This window comes from Mauremys reevesii, linkage group 25, assembly GCF_016161935.1.
Source record: "Mauremys reevesii isolate NIE-2019 linkage group 25, ASM1616193v1, whole genome shotgun sequence".
Classification (NCBI taxonomy): domain Eukaryota; kingdom Metazoa; phylum Chordata; order Testudines; family Geoemydidae; genus Mauremys; species Mauremys reevesii.
This window is the reverse complement of record NC_052647.1, coordinates 17,811,377-17,828,683: the sequence shown is the minus strand read 5'-3', so window position 1 is coordinate 17,828,683 and position 17,307 is coordinate 17,811,377. Positions and strand designations below refer to the sequence as shown.

General features: G+C 52.0%; 1 protein-coding gene across 2 annotated transcripts; it reads right to left on the bottom strand.

Annotated features, from left to right (window-relative positions):
- Window positions 1-2,519: 2,519 nt before the first annotated feature.
- Window positions 2,520-16,818, bottom strand: LETMD1 (LETM1 domain containing 1). 2 transcript variants are annotated; one of them, XM_039514035.1, is made up of 9 exons: window positions 16,592-16,818; window positions 13,188-13,339; window positions 11,129-11,244; window positions 10,580-10,662; window positions 8,963-9,149; window positions 7,950-8,051; window positions 7,375-7,527; window positions 5,847-5,943; window positions 2,520-3,923 (listed from the first exon to the last, which is right to left on the bottom strand). In XM_039514035.1, exons 1-9 carry the CDS (start codon window positions 16,729-16,731, stop codon window positions 3,853-3,855), a joined length of 1,101 nt encoding a protein of 366 aa, XP_039369969.1. In that variant the 5' UTR covers window positions 16,732-16,818; the 3' UTR covers window positions 2,520-3,852. The 2 variants fall into 2 exon arrangements, with proteins under 2 accessions (XP_039369969.1, XP_039369970.1); XM_039514036.1 differs by lacking the exon at window positions 16,592-16,818 and adding an exon at window positions 16,451-16,560.
- Window positions 16,819-17,307: the final 489 nt, after the last annotated feature.

Genomic DNA, 17,307 nt, shown 5'->3' with positions numbered 1-17,307 from the left:
TAGCGAAAGCACTTTTTTCCCTAACCTCACAGGCATCTTTCCTTCTGTGATAAAAAGCTGGTACAGACCCCTTCCCGAGTCTCCTCATTCTCCTGGCCCAAGGAGAACCCAGTTGTATTTCTCTGCACTGTACTTGCTAAAGGGCCAGGACCCAGCACAACTGCAGCACTAAACTTCTGCGGAGAGCAGAAATACCTTCCCCTTCTCTTTCGGATGCCTGGAGCCTGCCAGGCTGCCACAACAATCTCGTCCATGTCACTCTGTTCCATTACAGATTTCTTAAGACTTTCCCCTCCCATAGTAAGTAGCTACAGCACTTACTTGTGCTGGAAGGATACGAAGTAGTCGATGGTGGGTTGGCTACCTGTTAACACCTTGCTGGATCTCTAGGTGAACAGGGCTTGGGAGCCCACTGTGTTTTGGTGACTGGTATTTAAAATCCACTTGCTGCCTGACTTTTTCCTGGCGCAGTGAACATTGTGTTCAGCAAACTAGCTTTTCCTCTGGTTTAGACTGTGAACCTCCTCTGGCCTCAGTGCCCGTGTATCCTTAAACATCAACCACGCAGTCCCCTTGCCTGCCTGCTGGGGCTATGAGCACAACCCCATCAACATGACTGTGAGAAATGGACAAGAACAGCTCACACTGGTGCAGGTGCTGATGTTTCTTCTCTCCCTGGTTTGTTACCAGGGGAGGGGCACAAATGAAATCACTAAATTCTCTATTTACAAATTCCACACTCTGAGCTATAAAGTTGGGTGCCCTAGAATAGATGGAGCTGGCCGGCCCACCCCCAGGGCAGCTCTCCTTTCAAAAGTGGGTCCCTAACCAGGCTGCTGAATCTTGCGCTTGGTGCCACCACAGCTGGGCCTCTCCTGTAGACAGCCCAAACACCGCCCTCCCCCCATTTTTGTTGCCTTAATTCCACAGCCAATCCCCTTCCTCTGGGACAGACTAAAAGGCTTTAAGAGTCATTCTTGCAGTAGGACAGCAACGGAGCTTCTTGGGCTGCTGAGCGCTTTGAGCTTCACCCCTTGGCTGACCTGTACCCAGCAGAACGTGTGCTTGAGACAGGAATTAACTATTCACACCTTTTCCTAGCAGATCCCTTTGAAGCCTTTAGCAGGAGAATTCCCAGCATTCCAAGATGGTGCTGCCAGTGAGTAGGAAGAGGTTAGTTGAACCCACAGGTAAAGACTAAAGCTCTTCTCACCCCCCAGTTCCCCATGGAATAATCGTCACCTGCGCCAGTAGGAGGACAACTCCCTCCACTTCACACAGCTGACCTGGCTGTGTGTGTTGCTCAGGTGTTGAGTAACTGTGGACTGACCATTTGCCAGACTGACTCCTGCGTGTATCTAAGGGCTTTGGACATGCGGTCTGCTCCTGTGAGAAGCAGGGCAGCTCTCCTCTGCGAGGGAAAGAGAGTGGGTCTGCCTGGTGACATTTAATAGGTAAAATCTTTGATACTAAAGTTCCCTTCTTGGTTTGTATCCAAACCCTTTGATGTTACAGAAGCAAATGAAACTAGGCTGGGGCCTTCTGGTGATGTGGAAATACACAGGATGGCCAGAGGCTGGACTGCTTTGAATGAAACTACAGAAGCAGCCTAGGGCAGCAGTTCGGATGGGGGCTCTCGCACTAAGCAAAGACCTAATAGGATTTATTCTATTTTTACAAAGATAACTAATGAACGTGCATTTTGGCCTCCCCCCCCCCCCCCCACACACACACACACTTTGTGACACTAATGCTGGTACTGCACTGTCTCCTCCTAAACCACTTTTGTTAGCCATGTAGTAAACCCAACAGCCCATCTCACTTCTGGTGCTATTGAGCTGTTGCCTGTTCCCGATCTGAGACCTTTTGGTTCTAGCCCCTGCTCCTCTTCCGATTTAAATAGTGACTTGGCTACGTCTGACTTCTCCGGTCTCCTCTCACACACTGTACACAGGTGGAATTTTCAATGTGAATCCAAAGCTTGTCAGGTCCTCTGCATTTTTTTTTGACCTTTTAGGTTCTTTTCATTGTGATAATGCTGTATTTAAAGAGAATATTTAAGTGTAAAAATAAATAAATGCTCAAACTTGCATCCTGTGCCTGGTGGTCTCATCTCAAAGGGGATAAAAGCATATGGTTTAAGCTACCCTGAGCCACTGGGTAGGGACTCCTGCTGTGGCCTGTTTGACCCTAATTCAAGCAGATTAAAGAAGGGAGGTCTGTGAAGTAACCATTGCTCACCTCTAGGAACTGCCCTGTGGTCTCTGTCTATGCTGAGGGCTGGCTAATATTTCCAGCTAAACAAACAAAGGCTATTTACTTAGTCTATGAAAAATAGAATAGTGGGGCTTTAACAGCTCACTTGATCCTATGGGTTAGTCATCCTAGACATGTCATCATGCTGCTTTAAAATCTGAGCGCAGGGCTCCGGGCTCAGCTATCTTAATCAGAGTCACAGGTGCTGGGAGACTAATTGGACACCTCACACAGGCTCTAATGTTAAAAATGCACCAGAGACCTTTCCTTAGCTGTTGCCTTTAATGGAATATTTATGTAAGGGTACCACAGATTTAAGACAGACATTTCATGCATTTTTACTGCCATAAATAACTTAAGACACTAGTTATAAGTAACTTTAAAAAATCCCTTAAACTCAACTTGCAGCCTCTGCCATAAGACATTCAGGTTTGCTGGGGTGGAGCTCCAGTTGACCAAACTTCTGGCTCCAAAATCCTCACTCTGAGCAGAAAGTTCAAGTCTAAAAACTGATTAGGCAGAACTTAAATCACTTCATTGACAAATGAAGCTGAGACTGTTCTTAACAGGTAAGTGCTGTTTGCCGTTTATTCCTAGGCTGGCATTTTCAGAGTGGGGCATCTATACAAAGTGGCCTGAGCCTCAGAGGGGCTCCTGCAGCTTCCCCTGAGATCAGCAGAGGCTCGGAAACTGAAAATCAGGCTAAGTTATTGAGTGGCCAAGTTTGAAAGTGGTGACTGTTCCTCTCTGGCCTATATCTCTTTCCAGCAGTCAGCTAGGGCAGGGAAGAACGGTCACAGTTTAAGCATTAGCGGTGCTGCTGTGAACTAAAGACAACTGAACAAACACAGGGATCCTCAACACTAAGGCATATCACTGGCCGAAGGGGCAAGGTCACTTATAAAGCCCCAGGCAGCTAGGGGGCTCCACCCGCAGCCCCTCCTAGTAAAATTCACCTTATTCTTAAAACAACGTAGTAAATAAAGTCATAACTTAACAGGAAAAACAACAACGCACTGCTCCAGCCTGGTGGCTCTTCCCAGGTCTGGGAGCAACAAGGAACCTAGCTAGATAATGCCCACTGCTCCAAGTTACCAGTGGGAGCCTCCCAGGGGAGGTTTTCAAATCCAGGGAAGATGAGCGCTCTCCGCTGGACAGGATTACATTTAAAGTGCCACCGTTTGAGGCTATAATAGCACAGCCCAGGCTCCTGGCTGTCCCCCAGCATGGTCTTTTGGAAAATGACAGAAGAGCATTGGCGTCTGCGTGGCTCAGACTTGCAGAGTCGTTCCCAGCCCCAGCAAGGGCCAGTCTTACACATTCAAAACCCATGGACTCTACCACCTAGTGACTGGGAGCCAGAGCAGGCTCTTGCTCTGACTGTGTCTAAGGTAAATATGCTTGCAGCACTCCGCTCCCGCAGGGTTTTACTCTTTGATGCTGTACTGTTTAGAGCTAGGTCGGCAGGCAAAAAGCAAGGTGTTTCTCGCTGAAGTCCAGGCCTCGTCCTGCAATGCAAGCAAAAAAAAACAAACTACCCTGCTGCAACCACCAGCACTAGAAAGAGGTTGACAGTTGCCGTCGGTGCCTGTGCCGTCAGTCCTTGGCCCCGAGGTAGTTGGTGGACAGTAAGACCATGCTGTGTGCCAGGAGCGAGACCTCCGCATCTGAAAACAGAGTCACGTTTATTGGACACCTCCAGAGCCAGCTCTCAGGAGTCCCCATCTTGAGCGTGCTACTGTTGGCAGGCACCCCCTGGCCCTAGCAGAAGGCATTTCCAGAGGTGAGGAAATGGTAGCAGGTGCCAGCTAAAGTACCGCAAGGGCTCACTGGATGGCTGCCAGACTGGCAGTGGTGGGACACAGCAGCAGCGCAGGCTCACGTTTCACCCGGGCCCCTGTGCCAGCTGCTCTGTCCCTCTCTAGCCACAGCACCATCAAGAAGGGCTGAATACAAGTTTTCCTGACATCCGGCTCTGGGCTGTTCACCTGCTGTGTAATGAACCCTACTACACCCATGAACAATGCAGGGGCTGGAAGGTCAGCCTCATGTTTCACCAGCACTGGCTGGGCAGGGACAAATCCTTAGTTGGCTCTTGCATCAAATCCTTGTAAGAGGCAGGGGAAACACCTACACTGTGCAGTGATCACAAACCTGCAGCCAGGACAATTCTCCCCACCCCCCACCACCACACATTTAGAACAGTGCTTGAGGCTAGCTGGGAAGAAAGCAGCAGCATGTTTGACAAAAGCAAAAGTTGTCTCCATCTGCACTAGCCCATCTGAAGGGAAACACTAGCCCAAGGAGAGAATTGCAGCCTCCACCATGGCAGCTGGGCCACAGATTTATGCCAGGGACTCCACAGGTTTGCCCCGTAAATCTGCAGCAGGACCAGCTGCCAGCACTCATGTTCAGCTTTTCTCTGCCATTCTCTGAGTGCCAGTCCTGCCAGATGGCAGACAGCTTGGCCAAGCCCCTTTGGACACAGTAGCTCAGTTCTGCCCTGAAGAGAAGCGCAGTGTCACCATGATAAAGAGTCTGAAACCCTTTGCCTCATTCCTTGAGGTTTTAAAATTCCAGCTCTGCTCCCCAGAAACCTGACAGGTTGTGAAGGAGGAGCTGGCAGCAGGTAACGGATTGGCAAACTCCACCCGCAGGATACTGATCAGGGGCCAGCAAGAATCAAATGATTCCAGAAGAAAAGCTGTTCATTTGTTTGCACAGATTTCATGGGTTGAGATACTCTCCTGCCTCATCTAAGGAAGGGAGAGGATCGCTCTGGCCAGCAGTCATGTGGCAGAATTTAGTATTTTAACTAAAGCCACCAGTGACACTCAGGACACAGGCATGGGGGAGGGGAAATATCAATCTCGCTCTTGGAAGCAGGGCAGAGGCCAGCTCCTCTCCAGCTAGCTGTGAGAAGAGAAAGTGAGAGGTTAGAAGCTGTACTAAATGGGCTGATCCTAACCCATTAACTGGGGGGATGCCTTCCCCCAGGGAGCCAGCCTCGGAACATACTCCATTTAGACTGCCGGGTTTAGGTTAGAGACTGCAGTGCTTTCAGCCATGTGCTCCATCGCCGCTCAGCCTCCCTAGCACACATCATGGCCGAATATCCCCAGAAGCTGCACTAATGCACTGGCCTGGCCTAGCTGAAGCTGTCTGAATGTTTGTCTCTTTGTATACTGAGAAACTCTTCTTTGAAAGTCTGTTCCTCTTCCCCATGTACCTGCACTCAACGCTGCCAAGGGGACACAAGATTGCAATACTACGATCTGCCTCTGAGGGTCCTGCAGCGTGAGCTCTCTCTTCTCTGTTAAAACACACGCATAACCTGGGCTCTCCCAAGCCCAAGGATTTCAGTGCGGTCCCAGGACACCACAGCAAGACCATAACCTTACAGAAGGACACCGCGCTCAAGGCCCCAACAGACCAGCCAGAACTCGGTTCAAGGTCTCACCTAAAAGTAAGTGGCTCAGAACTCAGCTTATCCACGGGTGCATTGCCTGAGGTCAGCCCTACGGGATCTACCGCACACAAGAGGAAGAAACAGCCAAGACGGCCAGCTGGCTGAGCTCTACCAGTTTTACCTTTCAGTTCACAGGAGAGCTTCGCCCATTGCTTCAGCCATTTTTGGCATTCGGATGCGCTGAGGTGGGTGGAGTTCAGGCCACGGACATAACAAGCCTAATGACCACAGGAGAGAAAAGCAAGTGTCACGGCAGGCGCGTGCAGACAGATGAGCTTTCATTTCAGTGGGTATCACTGAATGCAAGTGGCCAGAATCTGGACTGAGCCTCCCACGAAGTAGGGGACAAAAGTGGCTTTAAACCATGGGCTGCCCTGGTCCCCTGTGTAAGTTAGAGCAGCCCCATTGCTGCTCCACAGCCTAGAATCGCCAGAGTTCTCCATCTGCTTCCCTTCTACCCCCAGCATGCCCGTACATGGAGAGTGAGGGGCAGGAACAGCACAGGGCCGTGTAATCCAGCTCTGCTCTGGCCCTCCACTAGAAGGATTCCCCCAGTGCCTGCCTTATACTCCCTCCATTCTGCTGGAAGTGAAGCTCAAGCATTTACACTAAGGCAGGCAGGACTGCAACTCTAGACCCCTCTGAAGTGCACTCAGAGCACTAGTCAATTTCAGAGGCACTACACTGGTGTTCCTCTCCTGTCCCCTGGACACTAAATCTCTTCTGAAGCCTGACTCCCTGCTGGGAGGTGTAGTCACAACGCACCTGGTTTATTTCTGAGGGGAAGAAATAGGCTTAATTCTCTGGCTCAGTTACGTTTTGGGGGCATTTGGATAAATACAGCTTTAAATGGACCAAAACACCATGTAGCTTCCCTAGTGCTGTTGCTTCACACGTGAGATGGGAGAAGCCTGCCCCTCACCTAAAGTCCCTCCCCACTCCCTCTGCTGAGGAAGGGCCCGGGCATGGCATAACTCTCCTCCTCCATACATACACTTCAAGCAGGGAAACCCACTGATTCGTGCATTTCTTCTTGGCTCTTTGTACATCTCTAGAGCTGAGTGATTTAAACTCAGTCACCCACTTTCCTCTGTTCCCCAGCACTAGCTAAGGTGCAGAACAAACAGGGCCTGATCCTGCAATCCTTGCTTGACTTCAACGGGCATTTTGTCTGAGTCAGGAGTGCAGGATCAAGCCCCAAGTTATCGGCAGGGATCCGAGCCTGAAGAGTATTTCTTTGACGTAGACCAGGGGTTCTCAAACTAGGGGTCAGGACCCCTCAGGGGGTCGCAAGCTGTCAGCCTCCACCCCAAACCCCACTTTGCCTCCAGCATTTATAATGGTGTTAAATATATGAAAAAGTGTTTTTCATTTATAAGGGAGGGTCGCACTCAGAGGCTTGGTATGTGAAAGGGGTCACCAGGACAAAAGTTTGAGAACCACTGACATAGACAGAACAGGAGAAACAGCGACTGATTCATAACACAGCAAATCATATTCCACCACAGAGACGCTGTCACACAAGGCTTTTTGCTAACAAGCGAGAGGGGGAAAAACCAACAGTGTATCTAGTTCTCCCTAACAGGATTCTGGGAGTCTCCGGTTTTTTTACGCTAGCTGGCACAACGTGAAAGGGGACTCGGTCTTACCATTTTCACTTCTTCCTCAGACAGTTCGCTCACTCCCAGCTTCAGCATGGCTCGGTCCAGATGCTGCAGCTCCAACATATGGCTCCGCAGCCGGTATCTCAGGAGGAAGATCGGCAAGTGAGGAGTCAGGAACAGGACCCGGCTCAAGGCTTTCTGTGGCAGGGAGTGAAAAGCAGGGCAAGGAAAATCTGTGACGTCTCAAGGAAACTTGCTAAGATTCAAGGCGGGTGGAACAGCCGTTTGCCTCCCCAAGGAGGCAATATGGGAGAGTGGGCAGAGCTCAGAGAACCCTGGGATCTAATCCGGGCTGGGCTACTGGTGATGATCGTCCCTGACGGGTTCAGACTTGGAGGTGAGGTTAGCCTTGGCTAAGACCATCTCCCTTGACCAAGCCTTTTAGCCTCATGGCAGTGCTGAGAAGGCCTTCAGCAAGCAGTGGGCATCGTGAAACAGCAGCCAGCTGCTTCGTGACAATTGGGAGTTCAACAAGCTGCCTCAGCACTCAGCAGTATGTACAATCCCAGCTATCTCCTTAACCACTAGCACAGACAGCCTCTGCGGGGAGAGGCACTTACCACTTGCCAAACGCGCAGCCTTTGCAGGCCCAGGGGATGTCCTACAAACAAGCTTCTCACAGCCAGGAGTTTCGCCACCTCTGGATGAGAACCGCTCTGCACCTTGGAGAGCCAAAGATTTTTTTGCTCATGATACTTCCCATGGACAGATGATTCGTCTGACCCCAGCTACTGAGGACTCAGCAGGACCCCTGGAAATCCATCTGTGTCCAAAGGGTAAGTCGCTGACCTTGTTCTCTCAGCATTTCTATGTGCCGGCCATGGTGGCATTGGCATGCCGTGTGCTGCCATATTACTCTCAGCCTACGGCAAAGCAGAAATGCCTCTCTGCTCGGATGGTCTCCATTGAATTGCTTTGGACCAGCCACTCTGGGTGACCACACGCCCCCATCCCATCTCTCCAAACCAATGCAACCTGGGCACTTTTCTGCTTGTCGTAAGAGGGTTTCACTTCTTCCACCTCCAAAACTGGGTTCCTACCTACCTATTAGCACAAGGGCAGCCTTTCTGCCTCTTAAGGACCTGTGGATTCATCTCTGTAACTGCCTCGGGTGGAACAGATCTAGAGGGTTTCCTTTTTGTGGGGTTACAGCAATGAAAATTCAGGGGGATTTGTCTGCCCATGGACAGCAAATGAAGCCAAGGAAGCTTGGAGGGCAAGAAATGAGGGGCCAGTCCTCTTGAAAAGTATTTGAGATTTAGGATGACCCACAAACATAGGCTCAATCCCCATCAGAGTCAGAATCCTAAACCCACTGGATGGGACTCCTATTCTAGCAGACAAACTCCATGTTTCAGATGTAAAAAAATCCCTCCAAAACTACAGGCCAAATCCTCCACTGACCCCAGTGCGGTTACACAGAGTGTGGTTAAAGGCACAATTTGATCCCATGTGCCAACCAGGTTAACTCAGCAGCCAGCAAGACTATAAGTGGATGATGAGACGCAGCTGACTCTACGGTGTTCCAGAGGAGCCGTCCCCATGGGGGCAAGGAAGGCCCTGTGTTACTTACCTTGGTGCAGAGCTCTTGCATCTGGTCTCGGAGCTGCTGATCAGCTACAAAACGAGTCACCTGCTCTAAGCCATCAATGATTTCTGGGTACACCTCTCTCCGCATACCATGGTAAATGTTCAGAAACTCAAACTGCTGCTTTGGGGTCCAGAAGTGGCGTATCAACAGTTGCCTTGGGAACAAGTACCTTGGAAAGAAAAGGTCACCCAGAGGTGACTCACTGAGCTTCACAAGCAGGGACACTGCAGAGACACAAAATCCAACACTCAGCAGTCACAGGCCAGGCTGGTGGCCTAGCAATTGTCAAACCGGAGACACGCTGTGAGTGTTCTGGGACCTGGCCCCTGGCCACTGCTCTGCCTCTGATGTGGCAAACCGGGGCTTGATTCCCAGTTCCTTCTGTCCAGCTCCACGGAAGTGGCACACTCAGCCCCTTGCACAGGGAAGAGCCTGCCCTGTGGCCGGTTAAGAAGCAGCTCCAACTAGTCCCAGCTAGCCCTTGGCCGTGACCCAGGACCACCAGTATGCAGGTATAAAGATCTCCAGCGCTCTGATGACGCAGAAACCTCACTGATAAGTCCCTAGTTTCCATTAAGATACCAGATAAATAATCTGTCAGTCATTTGGCTATATCTTTTAACCCACAGAGCACAACATAGTCTAGCCAGGACTGTGCAAGGAGCTGGGAGGGTTAGCTAGCAGGAGGGGCATTCCAGGTGCTTAGGGGTGGAGGGTAGCATCCGGGAAGGGAACTGGATCACTTATCTGGGTGGGGTGGCTAGGAAAGAAGTCAGACGGCATGGACACATGTGAGGAGGCCACTTTTACAGTCAAGTGTCCATGGCGCTGTTTACTGAAGACGTACTCGGATGCTACAGTGATGAGCACCATGTAAATGCCAATAAATATAAAGTTTTGCACTGTTCTTAGGGTTAGAAAGAAGGAATTAATGGTGTGGGGAGGTACCTAGAATGCAGCAGAAATCTCCCCAGACAAAATCAGGGCTGTTTGGTTTGCTAAGATTGGTTTGTTCATCTTGGTTTCTTTTTTGCTACAAGGGGGCCCAGAGCATGCACTAATGTGAGAGCAGAATGCTCCAAGAGATCCAAGGTACTGGATTTTTACAGAGGTTAGTACAGAAATGGGAACGTTTAATCTATACCGAAGGGAGAAATCAGTTCAGATAGAAAACATTCAGATTCCATCTAGTTCATGACGTCTAGGTGATGAGTTGTCTGCAGACAAACAAGTAGTTAATGATTCTTCCCTCTTGCGCTTACTCAATTTAGCCAACTGAAAAACTACATCGGGAAAAAAAAATCAGGCTCAGAAACATCATTTTCCATTAATATGAGTATAGCTTTAACTGCTGCAAAAAATAGTCTCCAGAGGAACAAAGACAGCTGTTCTGTAGCAAACCCTCTCATCAGACAGCCAGGAATAGTACAAGTGTCAGCTGAGAGACAAGAGAAGAAAGGAGCCCAAAGAGAAAGATCAGCTCCACTGACTAATCGCTTCAGTTACCATCTGAGCCTCTGCATGGTGACTATTCAGGGCAAGGACTTGGCAACAGGATGTTCAACAATGTTTTAAAGGCTCGGTAAAGGACATACTTACATCAGCAAAAAGATCAAGTAGTTGGCGAAAGGTGGAAGGGTGAGAAGCCCAATAGGAATGGCCTTGATCAGGTCCCTGCGAAACTGACCAAAAATTAAAACAACACAGTTATGACTTGATACCAAGTTACAGCAATGCAGTTGAAAACTGATTGATAGACTGTCTCAGATCAGCCAGCAGCAGCATTCGAACCCTGCTCTCAATAAGAAATGCTCTGTAAGTGGCAGGAACATTATAGGCCAGAGCAAGCTGCCTTGGGTTAAATACCCAACTTCGTAAAACCACCATGTTATATGGGGGGGGGGGGGGGTTAAAGTGTGTATCTTGACCCTCCCTTCACAGAAAGAATAGAGATTCTACCCAGTCACAACAGCAGATCCACCCTCTAAAAGCAGGGCATTCTCCATAGAATCACAAGAGGTGTAAGTCACTAAACAAGGTTGCCAGTTGTGTGGGACAGTGTAGTAAAATGCTTGATCGTTTCTGAGAAATTCAGCGTAACTTACAGATACCAGAGTACGAAACAGGAACCTGAAAGGTGGCCCTCACCTGTCTTAGTCTTTCCATCTCCCTGTATGGAAGCTGATGAAAATCAATCTTTTTAAGGGACATGTTTAACTTTATTCTTCTTATTTCTTTTGCTTCCGAAAACAATGTCCGACATCCTGTACAGAATACAGATGTTACCTTCAGGCCTGGAGCTGTGCTCTGCCCCAGAGATCCCTTGACAATGTCCTTCACAGTCCCTTACATCCTTATTTAGTTTGGCTACTGAGCAGCAGAGTGCAATACAATACAACTTGATGCATTGTATATTGTCTCATATAGGCTGAGCTCCGCACAGAGTTATTCAGAGAATAGAAGAGTCTGAGAGTGAAACAAGAACAGAGGCTGGAAAATGTAGAATCTAACCCAAGCCATCAAAATTTCAGCAGCTCTTCCAACTGTTGCAGCCAGCTGCAGAATGCGAGAGCAGTTTACCTGACTGATCCAAACCCTTTAGTAGCACAGTCTGCAGCCTGGAGTAGCCAGGCTGTATTACAGGATTTTTTGGAGGGGTGTGTGTGTGTGTGGAGGGAGGGTGGTTATACACAATTACCTGCTTCCTTAGACCTCAAATCAAAACAGGAAATGCCAAAGCAGATCAAACCAATGGTCTATCCAATCTGGTCTCCTGTTATGGAGTTGGCTGGGGGCAGATGTTTCAGAGGAGGGTATAAAACCCACAGAATAGACACTTCTGCATTAAGGATTTATGTGTCCAAGAAGTTTCTTCCTCTGTTCTAAAACATGAAGGCTAATATCCCTTATGAGCATGATTTTTCAAAAGTGCCTAAGAACCTCTATCCCTTCATCCCTTTGAAAAGCCCCCCCGGTACACTCATCCTAGAACAGCAGGCATTCATTAGCCATATAAAGGTTGAATCTTTTTTGGAATCCTACTAAGCTTGTGGCCTTAGTCTAATATGGCAATGACTTATATGAGTGAATTATGCATTTTACAACGGCATTACAATTATTACTTTTAAATCTGTTGCTTTTCAGGTACATAGGCTGACCCCTTGGTCTTGTATGGAGAATAAATAAGCCTACCAAAGTTATCTGTCTATTATGTCAGCTTTTATCTGTCTGCTCTCTAAGTAATCTGAACCTTTTTACTCTTCCCCATATGGAATTGTCACTTTTGTTATCCATCACTGAACCCTTCTACTTCTGCTTTATCCTTTTAGTGATGGGGTGACTAAAACTGGATCTTTATTCAAGGGGAGGGTGCCTCCTTATCACCTCTGACTTGGATATACAAGAGGTCTTTAAATCTCACAGTTAATATCTAGTCCCAGTAAGCTGGTCCAGCCTTTACAAACAACATATCATAGATAAGCCCAGAAGGAGACTATTGTGATCATCTTGTATAACACAAGCCATTGGATTTCCTTAAATTAACTCCCATTTAAACTAGAGCACGTCTTTCACCAGCACCGGCAATTTTTAAATCAAGATTGGATGTTTTGCTGAATCTACCTCAGCCCTCTGTAAATTGTTCCAATAGTTAATTACCCTCACTGTTAAAAAGTGAGGCTTATTACCCGCCTGAATTTGTCTAACTTCAACTTCCGGTCACTGGCTTTATACTGGCTATTATTGCTACAAGGTTAAGAACAAATAGTTTTCAAAGCAACATTATCTGGCAGTTCAGACACAAAATTTAGGTTTTGTGAAAAAAGATTTTACAGAGCTTAATAGAAAAGTTTTCAAATTTGAAACATCTGTCTACACAGTGTGAATTACCCAAACAGCCTGAACCAACAGAGTGAAACTAGCTAGTCTATTTTCATTGTCCAAGCTGAATGAAATGAAATGCAAAAAAAAGCCAAGACCCAGCATAAGTGATAAGTAAATGCTATGTTAAGGCTGAGACTGTGTTGATTGCTTAAAGGACTTGAAAAATTGGTTTTGAAAATAATCTGAGGATTATTCATAACACAGAAAAAAACAAGTGATTTTTAGTCTGACAGTGTCCCTTTTAGCCAACAAAAAATAGGCTAAAATTACTGAGCCTGCCTTTTCTATAACTGGTAAAAGAAACCAGTTTTCCCTCAAAACCTACCTTTCAGAAAAGTTGAATACAATACATAGAAGCGGGGGAATGTCCTTTCCAAAAAGCTCTCATATTTCCCATTGGCATATTTGAATTGTGACATGACAGCAGCAAGGAGGGCTTTGGGGTTTGTCTTTGTAGAGAGGCAGCATGCTGGGTGCCTGCAACAAAGAGCAACTTGCAGCAAAATCTTATAGGAACCAAGTGATCTTTCCATACCCTGCACAGTGAGGCTGTAAAGAGGAAAGTACATGTACTCCAGCAAACCCTGTGGGGATGTAGGGCTTGAGCTGAAGCGATTTGATTTGTTGCAAAGCCTGAGTGGCTGTGAGGAGAGGGCCGGGGGAAAACCCCCCCACTCATAATGAGGAAGATGGGACAAAACTCTACAGGGTTTTCATTTTTGAAGTGTGCCGGTCACAAAGATTCTGCAGGGCAAATTCCATTCCCAGATGAACGTATGCACCACCACTGCCTTCAGATTCTGTCTTGTTAAATTTGTGCACCTGAGGGCAGAATTTAGCCCAATAATCACATCTTAGTTAACAATTCTGTTACTGATGCCGGAGCCAGAATGGAGTCCAACTCTTTTTTGTAGTGGTCTTGGCCTTTGCAGGGCCAACAGAAATAATCAGATTCTTCCAATTTACACTAGTGTGAGTGAGAGAGGAGTCGGATCCATTGTGTCTGAGATGGAAACCAAATAGTCTCCTAAGGAGATCATGTTACAAAAGGGTCTCATGAAACTTCAGTAGCTCCTAAATGTGTTGGCTGATGTGCCCATCTCCATGAAGTAGCCCTGAGCTAGCTAATGAGCATCCAGCAGCAGCAGCAGGGAGAGGCATCCAAGCAAGAGGCAAAGTCACCTCCAGAACCACCTGGAAAAAAACCCTGACATGCAAAGATTCAGACAATATCAGCTGCCAAACCCTCCCCTACCAGCACCACAAGCCAACCCCAGGGTGAACTGGCACAGATGGTGGGGAAAAGGCAGGAGCACAGCTGAACTGGCAACAAGGATCTGCTACAACAGGTATAGCTGAGCTGATAATGGGGGGCTGTCAGCACAGAGGAGGAAGGAGAAGGTGGGCACAACTGGCATGGGGGGGCTGGGCAACAGAGGAGGAATGCTCAATAGGCACAGCTGGCACTAGGACACATGCCGGGGGCAAAGAGGAGGAAGGAACTAACTGGCCCAGCTGGCAGGGGGCACAGAGGGGGAAGGGTCCATGGGCACAGGTGGCACTAGGGGGCTGGGTGCAGAGAGGGGAAGGGCAGAGGTGGCACTAGGGGCTGGGTGCAGGGGAAGGGCCCATGGGCACAGGTGGCTCTAGGGGCTGGGTGCAGGGGAAGGGTCCATGGGCACAGGGGCACTAGGGGCTGGGCGCAGGGGGGGAAGGGCCCATGGGCACAGGGGGCACTAGGGGCTGGGCGCAGGGGAAGGGCCCATGGGCACAGGGGCACTAGGGGCTGGGCGCAGGGGAAGGGCCCATGGGCACAGGTGGCACTAGGGGCTGGGCGCAGGGGAAGGGCCCATGGGCACAGGTGGCTCTAGGGGCTGGGCGCAGGGGGAAGGGCCCATGGGCACAGGTGGCTCTAGGGGCTGGGTGCAGGGGAAGGGTCCATGGGCACAGGGGCACTAGGGGCTGGGTGCAGGGGAAGGGCCCATGGGCACAGGTGGCACTAGGGGCTGGGTGCAGGGGAAATGGTCCATGGGCACAGGGGCACTAGGGGCTGGGCGCAGGGGAAGGGTCCATGGGCACAGGGGGCACTAGGGGGCTGGGGGCAGGGGGGGAAGGGCCCATGGGCACAGGGGGCTCTAGGGGGCTGGGCGCAGGGGAAGGGTCCATGGGCACAGGGGCACTAGGGGCTGGGCGCAGGGGAAGGGCCCATGGGCACAGGGGCACTAGGGGCTGGGCGCAGGGGTGAAGGGCCCATGGGCACAGGGGCACTAGGGGCTGGGTGCAGGGGAAGGGCCCATGGGCACAGGTGGCACTAGGGGCTGGGCAGGGGTGAAGGGCCTATGGGCACAGGGGCTGGGCGCAGGGGTGAAGGGCCCATGGGCACAGGGGGCACTAGGGGGCTGGGTGCAGGGGAAGGGCCCATGGGCACAGGTTGCTCTAGGGGCCTGGGCGCAGGGGGGGAAGGGCCCATGGGCACAGGTGGCACTAGGGGGCTGGGCGCAGGGGGTGACTGGTCCATGGGCACAGGGGGCACTAGGGGGCTGGGTGCAGGGGGGGAAGGGCCCATGGGCACAGGTGGCACTAGGGGGCTGGGTGCAGGGGGGGAAGGGCCCATGAACACAGGGGGCACTAGGGGGCTGGGTGCAGAGAGGGGAAGGGCAGAGGTGGCACTAGGGGGCTGGGTGCAGGGGGGAAGGGCCCATGGGCCCCCGGGGCACTAGGGGGCTGGGCGCAGGGGGGGACGGGCCCAGGGGCACCGGGGGCTCTAGGGGCTGGGTGCAGGGGAAGGGCCCATGGGCACAGGTGGCACTAGGGGGCTGGGCGCAGGGGTGTAGGGCCCATGGGCACAGGGGCTGGGCGCAGGGGTGAAGGGCCCATGGGCACAGGGGCACTAGGGGCTGGGTGCAGGGGAAGGGCCCATGGGCACAGGTGGCTCTAGGGGCCGGGGCGCAGGGGGGGAAGGGCCCATGGGCACAGGTGGCTCTAGGGGGCTGGGTGCAGGGGGAATGGTCCATGGGCACAGGGGCACTAGGGGCTGGGTGCAGGGGAAGGGCCCATGGGCACAGGTGGCACTAGGGGCTGGGTGCAGGGAAGGGCCCATGAACACAGGGGCACTAGGGGCTGGGTGCAGAGAAGGGCAGAGGTGGCACTAGGGGCTGGGTGCAGGGGAAGGGCCCATGGGCACAGGTGGCTCTAGGGGCTGGGTGCAGGGGAAGGGCCCATGGGCACAGGGGGCACTAGGGGGCTGGGCACAGGGGGGGAAGGGCCCATGGGCACAGGTGGCACTCGGGGGCTGGGTGCAGGGGGACGGGCCCAGGGGCACAGGTGGCGCTAGGGGCTGGGTGCAGGGGAAGGGCCCATGGGCACAGGTGGCACTAGGGGGCTGGGCACAGGGGGGGAAGGGCCCATGGGCACAGGTGGCACTAGGGGGCTGGGTGCAGGGGGAAGGGCCCATGGGCACAGGTGGCTCTAGGGGCTGGGTGCAGCTGCCACCAGGAAGCAGGGGGGGCACGGCTGAGCTGTCACCATGGAGACCGGCAGGAGGCGGGGGAAAGGCCAACGGGGGGTGTCAACGGCCACCGCGGGTACCGGGGGGAGGGGCCAACGGCCACGGCTCCTGTCACCGGGGGGAGGGGCCAACGGCCGCGGCTCCTGTCACTGATGTGGGGCGCGCGCGAGGCGGGACTAACGGCCCCGCCCCTCCCCCTGACCGCCGGTCGCCGCACGCACCTCAGCGCCCTCCAGGCGGGGACCGGCTCGGGGGCGCGCAGGACCCGGCGCAGGCAGTTGGCGGGGACGGTGACGGGCCCTACGCCCAGGAGCCCCCCGTGCAGACCGCCCCGGCAACAGCCCAGCCTGGACAGCGCCATCTTGGCAACGGCGCTAAGGTCATCACTAAGGGACAAAGGGCAAAGGTTATCGCGCGGCTGGACTGGCGCGGGGAGGGGGGAGCGGGGCGATGGGCAGGCCCGAGAGCTGATTGGCAGGAACCTCCGGAAAGGCGGGGCCTCCCCCATCGACTCACACGTGACGATAGGCGGAAGTGAGAGTTGGGAGGGTAACTAGGGTCTAGGTCTGCCCATGGGCAGGGAGCGGAGGCTGAGGCCTGGGGGTGATCCCACTCCACCCCCCCACAGAGAGGGTGGGAGTAGGAGGAAAGGTGAGAGCAGGCCCCTCCTCAGGCATGAAGCAGGAGCTGGGGCTGAGCCACCCTCCTAGGAAGGTGAGCCAGGCCCTTCCCCAGCTGTGGGGTGGGGGTGGTAGTGGTGAGGCAGGATGTGCTCCCAGCAGGGGGAGAGTTAAACCAGACGGGGGGGGGATATAGCCAGGGAAGGCCTCTCGCTCCCCCCACCTCCGCATCCTACCAGGAGGAGAAAGGGTGAGAGCAAGGCAGGCCCCTCCCTTGGCATGGGGATGGGTGAGGTATTCTGGCCCTTATCCCCTCC